We start from the raw sequence: 21,371 nt of genomic DNA, 5'->3' as shown, positions 1-21,371 counted from the left end.
AAAGACGAGTTCATTGCCCAGAGCCGCCCCTCTGGCACAGGCTGCCCAGGCCTGCCTGATTCTGCCACTGTGGCAGGAAGGGCGGACCCTCAGCAATCTTCTGATGGTGACTACACCGTACCTTAGGCATTTGACTCCACTGGGAAAGGAACTCCTTGTTGCCCAGCGACCTCCAGCCCCAGGGTTCAGACCCACTGCTTAGCGAGAAACCCAGCCTAAGGCTTGACGAGCAGAGAGATGCATTCATGCTGGCCTTAGCTCTTCGTCTTTTTTTTTTTTTTAACCGATTCCCCCAAAGAATCTTAGAATGGTGAAGAATCCTTGGTGTCTTTGGGCTATGCCTTTTGCGAACAAAGGTCCTGGCCAGAGCTTTTCAAACTGGAACTTGGTGGCAGTCTTTCAATGAGCAATCATTGCAGGCCATTTGCTCTTTTGCTTGCGTGCTGGGCGTCCCTTCTTTTACCTGTGTTGGATGATGTTGAGGAGTGGGCTGGAATGCTGCAGCACTGGCGCAGAGGCGGGGCAGAGGGTGATATCCCCAGCCTTGGCTTCTCTGTGTTCAGAGTTTACCATGGAGGGCAAGGTGCAGCATTCGGTCCATGAGTCACTTTGCTGTCTTTCGGGCTGGAGAAGATAGCCCTGCTTTGGGGTTAAAGTGGGTGGCACTGATCCTGACAGGGCTCGGTTTATGGCTTCTAGCCTTCTGCTGGCTTGGCCTTCTGCGGTAGAAACATGGATTCCCCACTAAGTTGGGGTACTCATGGAAGAGATGTTCTCACCTCCTTCCCAACTGTGGTCCAATTACACAGAAGAATGGCATCCCATGCTTCCCTCCAGCATCTTTACCACACTGTATTCTAATTAGTCTGTTTACGTGTCCATTTCCCTGTCAACCTCTGGTGAGGACTGACTGGGGCTGTTTCTGCCACGTCTATCACCAGGGTCACTAGCTAGCAGGAAGTAGACAAGCGGGTCCACTGCCTTCCCCCATTGCTACACTACCGGGCATGCCACTTTTTGTCTTGGGGGCATCCCAGCTGTAATACTCGCTACTGGGAATTTACACCAGTCAAAGTGACCAAAGCTAGTTTTGTATACTTACGGCTAGTGAGCCTGACTCTAGAGCTGGAAAAATACTGCCTCCCAGATTTCTTCATTGACAATGAACAGGGGCCAATGGCTGCTGGATCTCTTATCCAGTTGATGCTCTTGGGCTGCAGATGGTACCGAGAATGCTGTGCAATTGCGGGAGTCATGCTTGACAGTGGCCCTAAGATCCTGGGGATCAATTCATGGGGCCGAAGTGGTTGCAGGAAATGAGGAGGGACCTGTTCTGTGGCAGCCCCTCTCAGGAACACCAATGGGACCAAATTCACAGGTTGCAGTTCCTGACTGCCCAGCCCGTCCTGGTGAAATCTAGGCTAGAGGAGAAGAGCAGCCCCTTACCATATTTCTTGCAAGGCTGGGTAGAATGTTGGAAGAAATACGTAACTAAAACAGAACAATCTCTTCTAGGCCACACAGCCACTGTTTAACTAGTTATTCTTTTGGGGTTCAACAAAAACAGAGGGCCCAACAGGTTTGTTACTAGCCCAGGGAATAGTGAAAACGGCAGCTGTTTTGTTGGCCCAAGACTGTTTACTTAGCTCCCATAGAGCCAGGGCATTGGCAGTGCTAGGGCAATTACACAGAAGCCACTGGGCATGTGGTGGTCTTCTTATTTGTCAGTCAGAAGTTGTGGGTTACTATGAAAACAGGGATAGAGTACATCTTTTGCCATTGAGAAAGTTGGGAGCTACACTTTGCTGGGTGGCAATACCAAACCCAAGGGAGCCTAGCAACAGCCGTTATGGGACCAACAGACCCTCTCCCAGGCTCCAGTGATAGATATCATTACATAAACCTCCTTTGGTGTAACCACCACCACGTGTTGGTGTCAAAGCCCTTGTTCCCTGGCTTTGTGAGAGGCTTCTCAGGGACCCTCACCCGATACTCATGAAGCTTTCTGTGGCCCCGGTGGCTGGGGTACAGCATGCGGGTGAGCTGCTCTACAATACCCAGGCTTCTGATAAGATTCTCTCTTTGTAACAGGAGCTTCATCCGCTCAAGCTCTTCCTCTTCCACAATGTCCTGAGGCTGCGTGGTGTCCAGGTGTACTGGGATCAGCTACGAGGCACAGGAGAGATATAGGATATCCAAGATGAGGCTCACACCCACCGTCAGCAAGGATGGCTGCAGGACCCCTGCCCTGCTCTACCTCCTTCCCCAGACCCTACTGTAAGGTTCCCTTAGCTGTCCATCCTCTCACCTTCTGTTCCAAAGGGTCAGATTTAATTTACTAGTTAGAGACTCATCTCTCTCAAGCAAGGAGAGGAGAGGACAGCGGGGAGTCCCTTCTCTAGTGGTCCCAATTGAGTTTCGTGTGAAAAGATAAGAGCCACAGCCCCTGACACCTCTTTTTCCCGGTTCCGGTTCCTATAAGCCAAGTTGGTGATAAGGCTCCGTGTTCCTGTTCTGGATCGGCTTTTCTCCCCAGCTGATTCACCCTGGTTCTGGTCCTTGTTTTCCTTTCGCTTTTTGGTGCTTGGGTTCTCCTGCTGTTCCTGCTTTAGACGAATCTCTTCCAGTTGCTGCCTGACAAGACACAGCAGTTTCAGACACTGGAGAGGGACGGTGTGGGGAGAAGGAAAACAGGATGGGATAATACAAGGAAATCGTGTGGTTGGAACTGATGAGAGAGTGTCCAGGAAACATGCTAAAGGAAAGACTCGTTAAGAATCTATTGGTGAGCTGGGATGACAGCTCTGGCAGTCAAGTCCTTGACCTGAATTCAGGCCTTCTAACCTGTGTAAAACAAAACAAAACAGTCAGGGCTGGGAAGTGGTGGTAGTGCTACATGCCTTTTATCCTAGCACTCTGTGAGTTCAAGGCCAGCCTGGTCTACAGAGTGAGTTCCAGGACAGCCAAGGCTAGTAGAGAAATCTTGTCATGAAAAAAAATGTTAGGTGTGGTAGCATACACTCCTCGGCACTGCGCAGGCAAAAGTAGGCAGGTCCCTGGGATTCTTGCTGGCCAGCTAGCCTAGCCTACTTGTGAGTTTCAGGCCAATGAGAGACTCAAAAACTACACTGGGCCAAACAATGTGGTATGCCCTTTTAGTCCCAGCATTTGGGAAGCGCAGGCAGGCAGAACTCTATGTGTTTGGGGCCAGCCTCATCTATACAGCAAGTTGTAGGTCAATCAAAACTATATATCAAGACCCAGTTTCACAAACACAAAACTTACGTCGGGCGGTGGTGGCACACACCTTTAATTCCAGCAGTCAGGAGGCAGAGGCAGGCAGATCTATGCAAGTTTGTGGCCTGCCTGGTCTACAGAGCGAGTGCCAGAATAGGCTCCAAAACTACACAGAGAAACCCTGTCTCATGAGAAAAAAAACCATAATAATAATAATAATAATAATAATAATAATAATAATAATAATAAAGAATAAAAACAAAATGGGTCTGGCATGATGGCTTGGCTGGTTGGTAAAGGTGCTTACCACCAACCACCAAACCTGACCATCTGAGTTATGGTGCTGGAACCCACATGCTCAAAGGAGACAACTGACCCCTGGAAGTTCACTTCACTTCCACATGTGCACCATGGTATACATATAACGTACATGTACACATGTCCATACATACATACAATAATAAATAAATGTGATCTTTACACATGTAAAGATGCACCAACAAGATGAACAGCTAGGGACAACACCTAAGGTTGTCCTCTGGCCTCTACATGCATATACGTGCATACACACGCACCATACATTCAAGTGAAGGCATGCATGTATGTGCCTGGACATTGAGAGAGCCTGTTAGAATTTTTCTGCTCTATTTCTTCTTTCTCAAGTATGTGGTTTCCTCTTGCCCTGCTGGGGAGCAGTTCAACTTCAGGATTTGTGCCCAACCCACCTGTACAAAGGAAAACGCAGCCAAGATACCTGGCACACTCCTCTCTAGCCTTGGAGGCAGCAGTCTCCTGGAAGAGAGAGCCATTGTGCTTGAAGAAGGGTGCATATTTCTCTGAGTCAGGCCCAGGGTAGATCCGCCGGTAGCCCCCTAGGTGGGAATCTTCATATCGTTCCTGGTCCTGCATGGCAGCCTGGGATGACTCAATCTGTTCTCGCCTATAGGAACCAAGCTCAGGGAAGTCAGAGAAGGGCTGTGAAAATGTCCCGGAGGGAGAAGAATATTGACTAAGGCTTTCAAAACCTATTGCTGCCTGGTCTCCTTGCGACCCCTGCCTGTGTAGGGAAGCATCCAAGCTCATGGCCAGCCCCACCATGTATGTAATCGTCAAATTAGGTCTGGTTTCCAGAATTCTGATTCTCATCCTAAGTACACAGTGATCTATTCATAAGCAAACAATCTAGCTACCAGTCTTTCAGGTTCCTAATTGTAAGAGTAATACCCATTTGTCACAGAAAATGTAAAAAAATAAAAAAGATTAAACTAGATGTGCTGCAGGTTTATAATCCTAACACTGGGAAGGCAGAGGCAGGAGGAGCTGAAGTTCAAATCCAGCCTCAGCTCCTTAGTGAGATCAAGGCCAACTAGCCGGCCTCATGCTTATACCGGGAGGCACACACTTCATTCCTAAATGTTTTTAACATTTGTTTGGTTCATTTGCTTGAGACAAGATCTTGTTAAAGTGGCTCAAGTCAGCCTTGATCTTATAACCCTCCTGATTCTCCCTCCTAAGTGCTGGGAGTGTCCTGTACCATGACATCAGGATTCTTTTGTGTACAGTATTTTCCACACATTTTCCCCACTAAAGACATGATCTGCCTTTAATCCCAGCACTCGGGAGGCAGAGGCAGGCGGATCTCTGTGAGTTCGAAACCAGCCTGGTCTACAAGAGCTAGTTCCAGGACAGGCTCCAAAGCCACAGAGAAACCCTGTCTCGAAACCCCCCCCACAAAAAAGACATAATCCAATCAAATGTGCCCCCAAATCTTTTGGGATTATTTGAGGTGCTCACAATTATCCCTCAGCCCCATTCACCACACAAACATTTGAGCACGTGCTATGTGCCAGGCCCTAAGGCTATTTCAAGGAATCAAATACACTTTGCCTCTGGACATCAAAATGCAAGCAGAGAAAAACAATGGTATTCTCCAGATTAATTCAATTCAATTTTATGTCCCGTGGACAAAAATATAATTTCAGTATTAGCAACCAGTTGTCATGTTTTTTTTTTTTGTTTTTTTTTTTTTTTTTTTTTTTTTTTTGTTTTTCGAGACAGGGTTTCTCTGCAGCTTTAGAGCCTGTCCTGGAGCTAGCTCTTGTAGACCAGGCTGGTCTCGAACCCACAGAGATCCGCCTGCCTCTGCCTCCCGAGTGCTGGGATTAAAGGCGTGCGCCACCACCGCCCAGCTTCAGTTGTCATGTTTATAACCTATTTTATAGTGAAGATAATGGGTGACAAAGAATAACTCAATCTAATAAACAACTGAACTGTTCCTATGTGTCATCATTTCAGGGATTCTCAGGAATCGGTTTCTAGATGAGCTTGAGAGAAAACAAACCAGTTCCCCCGCAAGGTTCGATCACATCGTGAAGGAGGGGACGGAAAGAGCATGGAGCTACAGATGAGAACATAGACAACACAAATCAGACTCAGTGGGTTATTAAAAAAAAAAAAAAGAAGAAGAAGTTCGGAGGGTAAATCTGGGAGTAGTTAGGGGTTGCTGTGGGGGGATGAATTTGATCAAAATATATTGTATGCATGTATAAAACTCTGAAGAATAAATAAAAATAGTAAAAAAAAAAACCAAACATTCGGGAGTTATGGTGCATCATTAGTTCAAGGCCTACCTGTGCTACCTGGGCTACCTGGGCTACTGTATATAGCAAGAACATGTGTCAAAAAAAAAAAAAATAGCCGGGCGGTGGTGGTGCACGCCTTTAATCCCAGCACTCGGGAGGCAGAGGCAGGCGGATCTCTGAGTTCAAGGCCAGCCTGGTCTACAAGAGCTAGCTCCAGGACAGGCTCTAGAAACTACAGGGAAACCCTGTCTCGAAAAACCAAAAAAAAAAAAAAAAAAATAAGTAACATAACTAAACAGCCCCAACCAGCTAATCACACGACATACAGTTCCTTACAAGCCTAGTGAAGAAAGCTACAGAGTGTGACTTATTTAACACTCTGGGTAGACAAGGAGGAAATATTTTGTATAAACACATTTAAACTTTTTTTAATATTCATTTTTACGTGTATGGATGTTTTACCTGCCTGTATGACTGTGCACCGTGTATGTGCAGTGCCCAGAGAGGAGGGGGTCAGAGCCTTTAGGACTGGAGTTACAGATGATTTCAATCTACCATCTGGGTGCTGGGAGTTGAACTCAGGTCCTTTGGAATAGCAGTCAGAGAGCTTCTTAACTGCTGAGCCATCTCTCCAGCCCCACATTAGACTTTTAAATGCTTGTGCAAGTATGAACAATACAGTAGTAGCGTGGGTCACTGAAAACCATTTACTGCAGGAAAGGAGCATGAAAAAGACCACTCCATGTATTTTTTAAAATATGTCTCTACAATATGTAGTGTATTATCTATGCAGAAAAAAGTTTTAAAAGCTAATCAGCTCTTTTCAGACTTCTCCCTCTCTCAGGAAAGTAATAATAAAGAAGTTGCACAGCTAAATGCCTACCAGGACCCGTGAGGTGGCTCGATGGGTAATGGCACTAATGAGAAGCCTAAGGACCCGAGTTCAATTCCCATAACCCAACATAGTGGAAGGCAAGACCCAGCTACCACGTGTTGTCCTCTAACCAGGTCTGGCGTGGCACAGTGCAGAAACACACACACAAAATAAACACGTACCATATTAACTTAAAAATAAACTGGAAACAGTGGCGCACACCTTTAATCCCAGCAACTGGGAGTTTGAAACCAACCTGGTCTGCATCTCTAGTTCCAGGCCAGGCAGAGACCTGTCTGAAATAAACAAGTATCTCTCGGGCACGGGCTCACCTGGCCTCCCGTGGCTGCTGGTGACACAGGAAAAGCCGCTCCTTGACCCGCCGCTTGTCTTCCTCCATCACCTTCTTCTTGTCGCAGCCCCGGAGGTTGACAAGGTTCATAGCGTCACAGAGAAGTGCATCTTTCACCTCTCGGTCCAGGCGGGAGTCTGTGGTGAAGCTTGGGGAGTGGTTGACCTGCCGAGAGGAGTCCTTATTGCCCCTTTCCCAGACCACCTGAGTTGTGGCAGGTCTAACTGGGGGCTGGGGAGACAGAGCTCCCTCCTGTGGCCTGAGCCAATCACTGAGGAGCGGTCTGACCCTTCCATGGGCTAGGAAGAGAAAACCAGACAACTCCAGATATGGGGTCCCCAAAGGGCAAGACTCACTCAAGCAACACTGGGAGATCCTGACTATGGATTGCTGTGTTTGCTTGCTTGCTTTTTTTTTTCCTTGGGTTTTTGAGAATGGATTTCCCTGAATCCAGGCTAGCCTCAGATTCACTATATAGCTGAGACTCATTCTGAAATCATCACCCTCCTTCCTCCACTTCTCAAGTCCTGCGATTATAGGCGTGTACCACCATGCCCAGTCTGAATTACTATTGTCGAGGTCAGAGGCCACCAGTGTTTGTCTCAGCAAATGGTAGAAGTCATACTTTCTGGTTCTTGCCCACCCTGAGACTTCTGCCTCCCCATCCTCCCGATTCTACCACGTCCATGCACTCCTTCCAGGGCGAGGCCTCTGACTTTGGCTTTGGCAAGTCGAGGAGAGAAATCTTACCTCGAGAAGCCAGGGCTTGAGCTTGTGGTCCAGTAAGATGTCAAAACCCAGGATCTCAAAGCAGGCGCATGTACCTCCACACAGATATTGGGGGAAACAGGTTCGGTAGTTGTGGCGAAGAACAGAGTGGGCTGAGATGATGGTTTTGATGATGATGTCCTCGATGTCCCCCCACAGCTCTCGGGGGTCATAGCTGTGCTCTCGCAGCCAGGCATTGAGTGTCGACAGCTTCCTATGAGGCCCAGTGCTCAGAGGAAGACCAAGTTCCATGCCAGCAGGGCCTGGCTGCAGGCAGGCAGGAGGCTCCCTGGTGTTAACCCCAATTCCATGTCTGGGACCCTGGGCTTCAAAGGGTTGCTAGCAGCTGGGGGTGAGGATTAGTTATCAGGGCTGTAGGTTGCTGAGTCTGTGCCTAGAGCTCAGACACAGGACTAGGGACTTAAAAAGCAGAGACTCCTAAGATATCAGCTTCCCAAGAGCCAGCTTTCATGGGCTCCTGACACTGTGGGACTAAAGGCAGAGGAAGCAAGGGAAAACAGAATAGGGGATACCTCTTACTGCCCACAGCATCGTCTCGGACAAAGTTCTCATTGTGCTTATTGATGGCGTAGTTGGTCAGGTGCATGCAGACATCCTCCTGTGAAGTAAATGGCCCTGGATCTGCTCACACTGCCTCCGTGCGGCCTCTCCAGCCCTTTGGTGCTTCTTATATCTACTGCTCTGCCCCAAGACTGCTCATCTCCTGGCCCTCTTAACCAGGGACTGTCCTGTATGATCCTGGGAAAGAGGCTGTGCTGGGTAACTTCAGAAAAAAACCTTTCGGCCAGGGGGTTTCGGCCAGCACTGGGAAGGCAGAGGCAAGCGGATCTCTGTGAGTTCAAGGCCAGCCTGGTCTACAGAGTTAGTTCCAGGACAGGCTCTAAAACTACACAGAGGAGCTCTGTCTTGAAAAACAAAAAACAAAAAAGAAGAACCTTTCCTCAGCCGCCACCCAGCAAGGGCTCCCCCAAGTGCTATGGCTCTCACTGGCTTCCTTTTTCAGTCTTGTCTGACAATGACAAACTTTTCTACCATGCTTGTCCCTAGAACCAAGGCACTCACAGCAACAGAAGAGAAGAGGGTACCACCCTGCCTCCTCACCAGGTTGTTATGGCTAGGTTCCACATACGGCATGGTGGCAAAACGGGCCAGGCCTTCCTCATACATGAAAATCCGGAGAGGGTCACAGGAAGTGATCAGAACATAGATTCGCATGTCAAACTTGAAGCCATCAATGAGGAAGGGCTAAGAGCGTGCAAACGCAAAGGGGAGACTAATGAACATCTGAAGTGCTTGTCACATGCAATATATATGGTTATTACAGGTGCTTCCAACACGTAACACACTGAGTCCTCACAATAATCAGATAGTTACTGTTGCTATTCTTACTTAACAATGAGGAAACAGCACCAAGGAAAGGGCCAGATAACTGCTCAAGATCCTATGTCTGGGAATTGGGGAAGCTGTGAGTCAAATCCAGGCTGGCTAGCTCTGAACAATGGCTCTAGTCTGTAAGATAACAAGGGCAGCAGAGAGGGCAGGAGCCTATGCTTGACTTCCGCCCTGATGTACAAGGGATAAGGCATGCTAGTGCAGGGGGAAAGGCCTGGGGGTTCCGAGGTGGCCTTCACCTTGGTGATGTACTGCTGGCAGATCATATGCTCTCCTGGCTTGATTTCCTTGGGGGTTCTGGTGATAAAGATGCCACGGCCCTGACAGCCGCTATCTGGCTTGCAGATATAAGTGCGGGTTTTCCGCTGACGACCGTAGGCCTGGAAGTCCCCATAGCTACATGCAGAGAGAGGCCGGTCAAAGGGTTTCTGTGCATCCTGTCTGTCCTGGGACCCCCATGGCCATCTTTTTTTTATTTTTAAAGATTTATTTATTAATTATGTATACAACATTCTGCTTGCATGTGTCCCTGCAGGCCAGAAGAGGGCACCAGATCTTATTGCAGATGGTTGTGAGCCATCATGTGGTTGCTGGGAATTGAACTCAGAACCTCTGGAAGAATAGTCAGTGCTCTTAACCTCTGAGCCATCTCTCCAGCCCCCCATGGCCATCTTCTTGTTCTCTATTTCCAGGCTCTTCTTGGAGCACTTAGCCTTGGACCCACTTTTGCTTTGGTGAACTGAAACTTTTTTTTTTTTTTTTGAGACAGTCTCTCTTTGTAGCCATGGCTAGCCTATATTGGCTAAATAGACCAGGCTCGACTCAAACTTACTGAAATCCACCTGCCTCTCTCTCCTGAGCACTGGGATTAAAGGTGTGCACCACCAATCCCAGTCAGCTGAATCTGTCTTGGTCCAGTTCCAACCCTCTTAAACACGTCTGGGTCACAAGACCACAGAGATGGACTCCTCATCCTGCCCCCAGGGTCTCGGCTCACTCACTCTGCAGGGAGACACCAGGTTCGCGGGAAGATGTTGTACTCGGTTGGATAGAGCTTCTGCATGCGGTTGAGGTTCCGAGCCAGCAGATCTTTGCGGCAGATCTCAGTCATGCCAGGGAAGTGGTTGATTTTCTGAAAGAGAGTCAGTGGGTTATACTGCCCCCGCGTGGCAGCTCCTAGGACCTGGGCATCCCACGAAGCCATAGAAAAATTGGGGAGGAAAGGAATAAGTCCCAGTGGAGGGGAGCACTATATTTAGTCGGCAAGGCCGAAACAGGAAGCTTCCATTAAGGTAGGCGGGAAGTCACTCCAAGTCTCTCCCCAGTACATGTCTACACCAAGGCTGAGAAAGGAAGAGGTGCTGGAAACGGGTGGACTAGCCAGGACCTTTGTGCTCTCCGGTCACCTCCTCACTCAGTCCTGTCTGGAGGTAAGGCTCGGTGATGGGGCCTTTAAGTAATGGGCATGAGGTCCTAGGTTCAGTCTCCAGCAACACACACACACACACACACACACACACACACACACACACTCTGACGTTTTAATAGAATAATGAATGATACGTGATAGCACAAAGAAATAAGGAAACATTACCTTGAAGACTTGAAAACACCAAGGAGAAAAGGAACTAAGAAGATGATAGGGGGAAAAAAAAGAAGACAATAGGAAATGCATGCCACAGCACCTGGAGACCACATAGCAAGGATGGGGTGTCTGCTGGAGGCCCTAAGTTGTTCTGCTCTGCAGGGATGGAAGGCGGAAGCCAAAGACGGGTAAGCACATTCAGCTGGCGTCCTCAGTCACTAGCTATGCCGACTCTGTGTTCTAAGCCTTCCTGTCCTCTTTTTAACAAACTGCTATCTGCCACTCAGGGATGTTGAGGGTTTAATGAAGAAACAATATAAATATAAAAACGCCTCGCAGTATCTGACCAATACTTAGGAGTCCCCCATGAAAGCTATTACTGATAATCCGTCATCCTCATCTGACAGCTGCTCCCTGCAGTTGCGGCTTCTCCAAAACCCACAGTTGCTCTCTTCTGCTTCCTTCCTTAAGACTAGGTTAGGATAAGTTCCAGTGTCCTGGGCCTCCCTTCTGGAGTCCCTTAAGGAAGCCCACAGACCCTTTTTAATGAGTCATGTGCCACATAACCACATTTCAGATAAAGACGGACTAGAGACCCAATGGTGCTCCTAGAACCCCATCATCTAGCGACTGGGCAGACATCTGTCAACTGCACTTAACAATGTTCCCACGATGACATCACCTCCCAACCCGTTCCTCGTACGTGTATACTCATTACTAAGCTGCACACGACTTCACCAGACATGATGAGACCCCCTGTATTCTTGTTGTTGTTGCTGAGCCAGGGTCTTGCTATATATATAACCCAAGGTGTATGGCCTCAAACACCTCATCCTCTTGACTAGCTGCTGACTGCTGGGATTACAGTCCTGTGCCACTATACCACGCCCAGCCCCCTTCTCCGTCAGGAGTGTGTGTGTTTTTCTTTTCTTTTTCTTTTTTTCTTTTAAGACTGGGACAGTCGTAGTCTGGCCTTGAGCTCCCCCTTGAGCCTTGTTTCCACCTCTTAAGGGCTGGGACCACTGGTGTCTATCACCACACTTGGCTCTTCCACGCTACCTATCACCCATGCTTGGCTCTTCCACGCTCTCTTGGCAGATGTGTGACTCTACGCTGCTTAGATACGAAACCATCCATCTGACCGAATAATTATCCCTCTCCCTGCCTTTTCTTTTTAGATCCTGGAAATCAAACTCAGTGTCTTCTGCACACCACAAAGCACTGAGGTACATCCCTAGGCTTCTGCTCTGAGCCCTGAAGCAGCTTTCCAGGTCTCGGCCTAAGATGGGCAGACCTGCTCTCAATGAGACAGGCAGCCTCGTCAGATGCTACCAGTCAGAACAAATAATGTGACAGGGATGGGCACCCACCGCCTACTTCGGGTAACAGAAGCTCCAGAGAGCCAAGAGAAGAATAATTTTATTGGAGCTGAAGACCTGGGGATGGCCTCCCTGTCTATATAAGTAAGGTGCAGCAATGGGAAGAGGCAGTCTCCCCGTGCCAGGGCGGACAGGGTGGGAATGCTCATTTTGGATGCTGGGCCAGGACATTGGTACCTGAAACCTCTTCATGTCCATGACTCGTTCCAGTGAGACAGAGCAGTCTGTCCAGTACACAGTCCACTCTTCATCCTCCCCCACTTCCTTCAGGCCACACATTTGGGCTGCTCGGCGCACTGTAGAGACAGGGAGATCAATGCTGCCAGCCTGGGTACCAGCCATGAGCCCTGGAACTCTACCTGGGCTGAAGAAGAAACAGACCTGACCAAAGAGCAGATTGTAAAGGCATGTGGTTCTTATCCCAGCATCTTAGTTACCAGGCTGCAACCTCAAGTTCATGAGGCTAGCAGAGAAAACAAGAGCCAGACCTCTGCTGCTCTGGGTTAGGGCTGTGTGAATGGATATACAGCTGCCCTAGATTGGATGGAGCACACTAGCACCTAAGACTCTGAGTGGCTCTTTGTACAGATGTCAGAAGAGGAGAGAGATGAAAACCCTGACCTACCTGGGTTATTTTTTTTTTTTTTTTTGGTTTTTTTGAGACAGGGTTTCTCTGCAGCTTTTTTAGAGCCTGCCCTGGAACTAGCTCTTGTAGACCAGGCTGGCCTCGAACTCACAGAGATCCGCCTGCCTCTGCCTCCCGAGTGCTGGGATTAAAGGCGTGCGCCACCACCGCCCGGCCCTACCTGGGTTATTATTTTTGATTGTTAAGCCCCCTGAGAGCCTCTCAAGGGAAAAACGCGGTTTTCATTATTGTGGTGTTGGAGATTAAACCTAGGCCTTTTGTTGTTGTTTTTTTGTTTTGTTTTTTGAGATGAGGTTTCTTTGTAGCTTTAGAGCCTGTCCTGGAACTTGCTTTATAGACCATGCTGGCCTCGGACTCAAAAAAGATCTGCCTGCCTCTGCCTCCCGAGTGCTGGGATTAAAGGTGTGCGCCATCACCGCCTGGCAAACCTAGGACTTTTTGCATGGTAGGCAAGTCCTTTACCATTGAGCTATGTTCTCAACTTTCAAAAGCTGCTGGTTTTTTTTTTTTTTGCTTGTTTGTTTGCTTTTGGGGGGGGTTGTTTGTTCTTGTTGTTAAGATATTCATTATTTTGCTGGGCAGTGGTGGCACACACCTTTAATCTCAGCACTCAGGAGGCAGAGGAGGCAAATCTCTGGGAGTTCGAGGCCAGGCTGGTCTACAGAGCAAGTTCCAGAACAGCCAGGCTACACAGAGAAACACTGTCTCGAAAACAAAACAAAACAACAACAAAAAAGATTTTTATTGATTTTAATCACGTGTATGTGTGTGGGCACATGTGTGTCAGGTCATGCATGTGGAGGTCGGAAGATGATTAGCAGGGGTCTCCCTCTGCTATGTGGGTCCCCAGAGACTGAACCTGGATTGCCAGCCGTATGGAAAAGTGCATATATGAGTTCTCTCTCCAGCCCCAAAAGCAGCTTTAACTTTTCTTTATGCTCCTTATTTGAAGGGTAGAACAATGTGACATTATGTCAGATTTTTTTCATTTTTTTTTCTTGCTGGCTTATGTAACCAAGAATAACCTTGAACTTCTGATCCATTTGACTCTATCTTCCAAATGCTGGGATTATAAGCATAAGCTACCAGGACCAGTTTAATGAGGTGTTGAGGATCAAACCCAAGGCTTCCTGCATACTAGACAAGTATTCTACCAATGAGCTATATTCTTAGCAACCTTTTTATCTTAGTTTTTATTTGGGGGAGGGCAGGGTTTCACTATGTAGCCTTGGCTGTCACTTGCTATGTAGGTCAGACTGGCCTAGAACTCAGAGATCTGACCCCCAAGTGCCTGGCTTGTGGCTTTTGTGTGTGTGTGTGTGTGTGTGTGTGTTTGGTTTTGCCAGCTAACTGTGGAGATACCTTCCCTACCAGTGTGACAAGCTGCTATAGCGACATCTCAGCTGCCAGGAGCTAAGCCTGGGGACACCCAGGAACCTCAGTGTAGGTAGTAGGTCACTTAGGCAGGAGCCAGGGGCTGGGAGAATGACTGTGGCTGTCCCAGGAAGAAGAACAACCCCTCTTGCACACACAGTTGTGAAAGATGGGGCCAGCGCTTACCACTCTCGTACTTGCAGTTGGTCAGGTTGATAGCCAGGGGTCTGAAATGAAGGGAGAACAGAAATCAGGCAGAGCAGGAGGGTAGGGGAGGCTCCAGGCTGCCGGGAGCTCAGGTGAAGAAACGGCTAACAAATTTATAATATAAACTCATTTTCTCTAGCAGCATCTTAAATACCAAACCAACATGCCAGCCAAATCACCAAGCTAGACAGACCCAAATGGTTCTGATTTTTTTTTCTGTTGCAGCAAAGATTAATACCGCTCCAGTCTTTCATTTCAAGAGGGTGTTTCTCTGTGTAGCCCTGGCTGTCCTGGAATTTGCTCTGTAGACCAGGCTGGCCAGGGACTCAGAGATCAGCCTGCCCCTGAGAGCTGGGATCAAAGGCATATTACCACCATGACCAGCTTCCCCCCCGCCCTTTTTGATGAGCATTGGGAATTCAAACTCAGGCCTTCGGTGATGCACACTAGGCTCTCTTCCCAAATGAGCCATCGCATCAGCCCATTGCTATATGGTTTTTTAATCAGAGTCCCAAACTGGCCCAGAATTAATAGTAATACTTTTGTCTCAGCCTTCCTATTGCTGGGATTATTGATGTATGCGCACCACAACCTGGTTCTCCTCCCATCTCCCAAAGACTAACGTGAAAAGCTTATATCCCATCATTCCCCCTGCCAAATGGTGGCCAAGGGGTGACTCTCTAGAGCCAGACCCGTTAGGGGTCTAGGGGAAAGTTACCTTCGTTTCCGCTTCCTCTTTCTCCTCCCAACTTCCAAATCATCTGTGTCTGTTGCACTTAGGATTTTCTTTGGAATTTTCTTGGCTATAACAGATAAGGTAACCCCATTCTCAAACTCTTTATAGTCAGCTTTTGCAAGTGCCTGCTGGGAAGAGTTAGGGGTGGTAGCTTCCTCTCTAACACACTCTTCCTCAGACTCTTCTTCCTCAACATAGTCTTCCTCAGATTCACTGTTCTTACAGGTACTGGGCTCCATCCTCTTAGATTCTAAGGGGAAAGGCATGGGAATGAAATATTTATCAGACCTCCTTCCAGGCCCAGGAAGTCCTGCAGGAATTCACCCAGAGACCCTTTATGGAGCTAGAAGAAAATGTTGCTCTTTCTGACCAACGTAGACTAGGTTGTTTCCAAGTACAGGGCTGTGGGGAGGACGGGATGTTGGTAGGATGTAAGCCCTGAACTAAAAGACCCCATCATCCAGGACTACCCTGGGCCATACGACACACTGACGTGCATGCAGAGCAGAGCAGGCAGAAGCTACGACCGCGGCTGTTTTGTTTCCTGAATAGAAAGAGAGGTGGCTGACAGAACTGGAGGACTCTTTGCTTTAAAATACCCCTGATGATCAAAGGTTCTCGGGCCGGCAGTTTCCCTATGTGAAAACGTCAGGGTCGGGCATCTCATGGCTGAGACCCTTTGGGCTCTGATAGAGGAAAGGAAACCCACGGCAGACACTGCCCACCCGAGGTTTCGAGGAGAGCTCAGGGGCTGCTGGAGCTGCCCCTAGCAGCCCAGGGTTGGACTCAGCTGGTCGCTCATGGCCGACCCTCGCCCGCTGCGGCTCTTCCTGGGCGTTGCTGGACGTCGGGGACCGTCTCTTCGTTCCACAGGACTGTCTGTCCCCGCCGTCGCGAGGGGGAGCCCGCTCCCCCTCGGGGTTAACTCCTAGCTCCGAGATCCTGGCGGCGGCGGCGCCTCCTTAAGCAAGCCGACGGCCGCCGCCGCCGCCGTCGCTATGGACACGAAGGCGGACCCTATTGGAGTAGCGTTCTGGGGGCGTGGCCTTCCCGGGAACCACACCCACTCTGGTGCCAGTTGAAGCCATCTTGGCCCCAGGTTGCCTGCTTTTGCCGGGTGCGGCTGGAGGTCATAGTGCGAAAGAGCTTGTGATCAACCCAAGAGGGATTCTTCCAATCCATTATAGGATTTGTAGTCCTCCTGCACTGGCGCGGGTGGGCGCCTTCTCCATCCACCTTTCCTGGAATCCGATGGCCAAGGCAAACAAGTCTGGTATTTGGGACAAATAGCTGCTTGTGCTTCTTCTGCATTTTAGAAATGGTGCTATGGGGCTGGAAAGGTGGCTCAGCGGTTAAGCGCACTGGCTGTTCTTCCAGAGGTCCCGAGTTCAATTCCCAGCAACCACATGGTGGCTCAGAACCATCTATAATGAGATCTGTTGCCTTCTCCTGACATACAGAACAATGTATACACAATAAATAAGCCCCCGCCTTTGACAGAGACAGCAAGCGATTAGGACACGTGCCTTCCGAGGTTTTCACCCTGATAAACTGAAACAGTTCCATTAACGAATTACAGAATGGGGCCAGAGAGGTGGTTCAGCGGGTTAAAGTGTTTGCTGACAGGCCAGCGGACTTGAGTTCGACCCCTGGAACCCACATGGTGGGAGGAGAGAACCAGGACAACAATAAACTGTCCTCCTCGACCTCTACACCCTTGAAACCTTGGCACGGAGCCCACCACCATAAACAAGTTTCTACAAGTTTCTACTTGAACGACGAGGAAATAGTAATTACCTCATCCAATTGCTCTGTTATAGCCTTTCTTTTTTTTTTTTTTTGTTTTGTTTTGTTTTGTTTTTCGAGACAGGGTTTCTCTGTGTCTTTGGAGCCTGTCCTGGAACTAGCTCTGGTAGACCAGGCTGGTCTCGAACTCACAGAGATCCGCCTGCCTCTGCCTCCCGAGTGCTGGGATTAAAGGCGTGCGCCACCACCGCCCGGCTGTTATCGCCTTTCTATACCTGATATTTCCTCACTTTGACTTCCACTATCCTCCTCCACCAATCCCAATTTGTGATTCAGATTATTTATTTATTTATTTTCTGTTTGGTTGGTTTTGGTGCTTTTTTGAGATAGGGTTTCTCTGTGAAACAGTCGACTGTCTTGGAACTCGCTCTAAACCAGGCTGGCTTCGAACTCACAGAGATCGCCTGCCTCTGCTTCCTGAGCGCTGGGATTAAAGGCATGCACCACACTGCCTGACTGGATTATTTTGTGTGGCAAAATTCACAGAACGTGTTTTGTTAAAAAAAAAAAAAAAAAAAGACAAACATTCCAGATGTTACATGAATGTATTTTCTGATTACTGAAAATTTGCCAAAGTAATTGGTTGTGTGGTAATGGAGGCTTTTGCCACTTTTAATTTTTTAAAAATTAATTTATCTTATGTGTATGAGCTTTTGCCTGCATGTATGGATCTGGACTCCATTCTTGCCTGGTGCCTGTGCAAGTCAGAAAAAGGCATCAGATCCCTTGAGACTGGAGTTACACATGGTTGTGAGCCACTGCGTGGGTGATGGGAACTGAACCTGGGTCCTCTGGAAGTACAAGTGCTCTTAACTAGTGAGTCATTTCCCCAGCATTTATTAAAAAATTATTCTATGTGTATGTCTGTGTGCTTGAGTATCTGTGAGAGGCCAGGAAAGGGTGGTGAATCGCAGTAACTGGAATTATAGATGGTTGTGAGCTGCCACGTGGGTGCTGGGAGTCATATCCAGGTACTCTGGAAGAGCAGCCAGTGTTCTTAACCACTGATCCATTTTTCCAGCCCCCTCTTTCATTCTTTTAAAAATTTACTTATTATTTTATTTGTATGGGTGTTTTGCATACATTTATATCTGTATCACATGTATGCAATGCCCTCAGAGGCCAGAAGAGGTTGTCAGTCCTCTAGAAATGGCGTTACATACAGTTGATAATTGCCACGTGGGTGCTTGGAACCAACGCTGGTTCTCTACAAGAGATTTGAGAGCTCCTAACTGCTGAGCCATCTTTCCAGCCCTGAGCCATCTCTAGACTCTCATTCTTTTATTCTTAAAATCAGTAGTCTATGTGATTAAAAAAGTATTATTCTAGTCTGGTGGTGGTGGCAAGCGCCTTTAATCCCAGCACTTGGAAGGCAGTGACAGGAAGATCTCTGAGTTTGAGAACAGCCTGGCCCACAGAGTAAGTTCCAGAACAGCTAGAGCTGTTAGACAGAGAAACCCTCTCTTGGAAAAACAAACAAATAAAAAACTCCCCAAGAGGAGTTTATATTTAAAAAATCTGCTGATCTTGTTACTCCTTAAAGGGGTTTCAAGTAAGTAAACAAGCAAGCATAAGTGCAAGAAAAATTACCCTGAGGTTGCATTACCCTGACATCTAAAATATAAACAAGCCAGGCGGTGGTGGCGCACGCCTTTAATCCCAGCACTCGGGAGGCAGAGGCAGGCGGATCTCTGTGAGTTCGAGACCAGCCTGGTCTACAAGAGCTAGCTCCAGGACAGGCTCTAAAGCTGCAGAGAAACCCTGTCTCAAAAAACCAAAAATTAAAAATTAAAAAAAATAAAATATAAACAAATATTTTGTCATAAATAGGTCAAGTCAATACATATTTATTTTGAAACTTGTATCATCAAACCCTCCCTTAAATTTAAGATGTTGTTGAATATAACATTTTTTAATATATTCATCTAATATAGCTTAGATGAAATTCTGTAAGGTACATATGCTCAGTGTACAATCTTTTAAATTGTATACCTATAACAAGAGAATGAAAAGTGTGTATTTAGGGGCTGGAGAGATGGCTCAGAGGTTAAGAGCACTAGCTGCTCTTCCAGAGGTCCTGAGTTCAATTCCCAGCAACCCAGCCATCTGTAATGAGATCTGGTGCCCTCTTCTGACCTGTAAGCATACATATAGGCATAACATTGTATACATAATAAATAAGTAAATCTTTTAAAAAAAAGTGTGTATTTAGGCATTGATGTACCCTTGTAAAGGTTTTTTCTGTACTTCTCAAGATGATTGTAACTGACTCTGAAAAGTGATGTAATCTGGTAATAACTTCATAATTCAAATCAAGGAATTTGCATAAAAAGGGCAGGGGTGTAAACAAAGGCTTTTCTGTCCAACCCAATTCCACAGTCACTTTTAAAATAACCATTCAGAGGCTTCATACATAATTAGAAACCGTTTAGTTTATTGCTCAGGCTTATTACTAACTAGCTCTTACAACTTAAATTAACCCGTTTCTATTAATCTATATTTTGCCATGTGGCTTCATGGTATTACCTGTTCTCTAGTACACTGTTGCTCCAGCGGCTGGCTGGCATCTGCCTGACTCTGTCCTTTTCCCTGTATCTCTGCTTGGATTTCTCACCTGGCTATATCCTGCCTTGCTATAGGCCAAAACAGCTTCTTTATTAACAAATGGTAATAAAATATATTCACAGCATACAGAGGGGTTATCCCACACACAGCACAGGGCTTCAAGATCGCTCAGCAGGTAAAGGAATTCAAGATTGATGACCTGAGTTAGAGAGTCCTCAAAGTAGGAGAAAACTGACTTGCCAAAACTTACCCACTGATCTAGACAGACACACACCGACACAAAGTAAATTAATAAATGTAATTTTAAAGTGAAGACTTGGGGTTGGGATGTAGATCAGCTGCGTAGACTGATGGCCTAACGTGCACAAAGCCCTGGGTTGATCTCCAGCACCCCATAAAACTGACCTGCTGGTGGTGTATGAAAGGAGAGGTTAGCACTCCCCTTGACGAGGATGGAAGAGGCCCTTGGGCCTCATAACATGCTTTTGGTTAAGGGAAAAAAAAAAAAAAAACAGACACGGTGGCTTTCACTTGTGATCCCAGCGCTTGGGAGGTGGTGGCAGGAGATTCAAAAGTTCAAGGTCATCCTGAGTGAGTTCTAGGTGTGAGCTAGAATTCCTAAAAAAAAAAAAAAAAAAAAAGCCAGGTTTTGTAGCACTCACATTTAATCCCAGCATTCAGAGGGAGAGGCAGGCAAATCTCATGAAGGGTTCAAGCCCAGCTTGTCTACATATTAATTTCCAGGACAGCCAGGGTTATGTAGACAAATCCTGTCTCAAAGAACAGACAATCAAACAAAAAATTAAATTTTCTGGGAAGAAAACTGTGTCTTCAAAGACTTTCCCCATCTATATTGGAATGTTGGTTAGCTTGACTTGATCTTGTTCAAGTCTTGCGCAAGGATATTAGTCCAGGTTCTCTAAAGTAACAAAGCTTTGTTTACATATAGTCTCTCTATATGTGTAGGAGGTTGTCTCACCCAGAAGAACCCAAGAATGCAGCTGCTGTTCAGTCTGCAAGGCAGCATGTCTCAGCAGTCCCTTCCTGGCCCTGGAGGCCTCAAGGATTCTTGGAGAGCTTCAGGTTTTCAGTCTATGTTGGGATCTCAAATAAGTTGGTCCTAATATTTGTGGATGTTTTTGTTTTGAGACAGGGTTTTCCTATGTTGCCCTGGCAAACCTGGAACTCACTATGTAAACCAAGATGACCTCAAACTCATAAATACTCTGCCTCCTCGGTGATGTGATTAAAGGCATTATACCACCTTGCTGGGATGGGTGTTTTTTGTTTTGTAGTGGGGTCTCCTCATGTAGCCCTGGATACCTCCCAAGTCCTAGAGATCTGCTTCCTGAGCCTGGCTCAGCCATCACTCTTAACCTCTGAGCCATCTCTCCATCCCCTTTGTTTTTATAACAGGGGTCATGCTTGTAACTCAAGCTGGCCTGGAATTTGTGGCAGTCTCCTGCCCTAGCCTCCCAAATGCTAGGATTACAGATGTGTGCCATCACACCTAACTCAGCTTTAAAAAACTTCCCAGACTGACTCAACCACAGGTAGGGTACAGGGATTTAGTTGCTGAAAGATCCCAGGACGGCCATCAACTTTGAAAGACAGCACTACCATCAGGGAAGTTGCTGACTGGATGGACCATCTCAACTATACATTGTACCAGCGTTAGTTAAGTCCTGGCCTCTCAAGTCAAGGCCTGTGCTTCGGCCTTGACTCTGCTAGTAGCTGCTTGACCTAAGAAAGTGACTGTGTCAACAGCCATTTCTTCACCTGCTAAGTGGAGGCAGTAAAAGGACCAGCATTCTTTAAAAAAATTAAGCCAGGCTATGCTTTAGTCC

At 47.4% G+C, this 21,371-nt stretch overlaps 1 protein-coding gene and 1 pseudogene across 2 annotated transcripts; one reads left to right on the top strand and one right to left on the bottom strand.

The window, feature by feature from the left end:
* Positions 1-169: 169 nt before the first annotated feature.
* LOC119802756 (tubulin polyglutamylase TTLL13) lies at positions 170-16,073 on the bottom strand. Of its 2 annotated transcripts, XM_038313866.2 has the most exons (15): positions 15,879-16,073; positions 15,136-15,403; positions 14,397-14,437; positions 12,368-12,486; positions 10,228-10,358; positions 9,466-9,622; positions 8,936-9,079; positions 8,347-8,432; positions 7,796-8,027; positions 7,026-7,210; positions 3,992-4,177; positions 2,454-2,634; positions 1,987-2,166; positions 1,103-1,421; positions 170-719 (listed from the first exon to the last, which is right to left on the bottom strand). In XM_038313866.2, exons 2-15 carry the CDS (start codon positions 15,390-15,392, stop codon positions 460-462), a joined length of 2,478 nt encoding a protein of 825 aa, XP_038169794.1. In that variant the 5' UTR covers positions 15,393-15,403; positions 15,879-16,073; the 3' UTR covers positions 170-459. The 2 variants fall into 2 exon arrangements, with proteins under 2 accessions (XP_038169794.1, XP_038169793.1); XM_038313865.1 differs by having other exon boundaries at positions 15,136-16,073.
* Positions 16,074-19,935: 3,862 nt separating this feature from the next.
* Positions 19,936-20,011, top strand: LOC119803145 (annotated as a pseudogene).
* Positions 20,012-21,371: the final 1,360 nt, after the last annotated feature.

This window comes from Arvicola amphibius, chromosome 12 (genome assembly GCF_903992535.2).
Source record: "Arvicola amphibius chromosome 12, mArvAmp1.2, whole genome shotgun sequence".
NCBI lineage: Eukaryota > Metazoa > Chordata > Mammalia > Rodentia > Cricetidae > Arvicola > Arvicola amphibius.
Note: the sequence above shows the minus strand (reverse complement) of the source record. Positions and strands in the feature narration are given on the sequence as shown.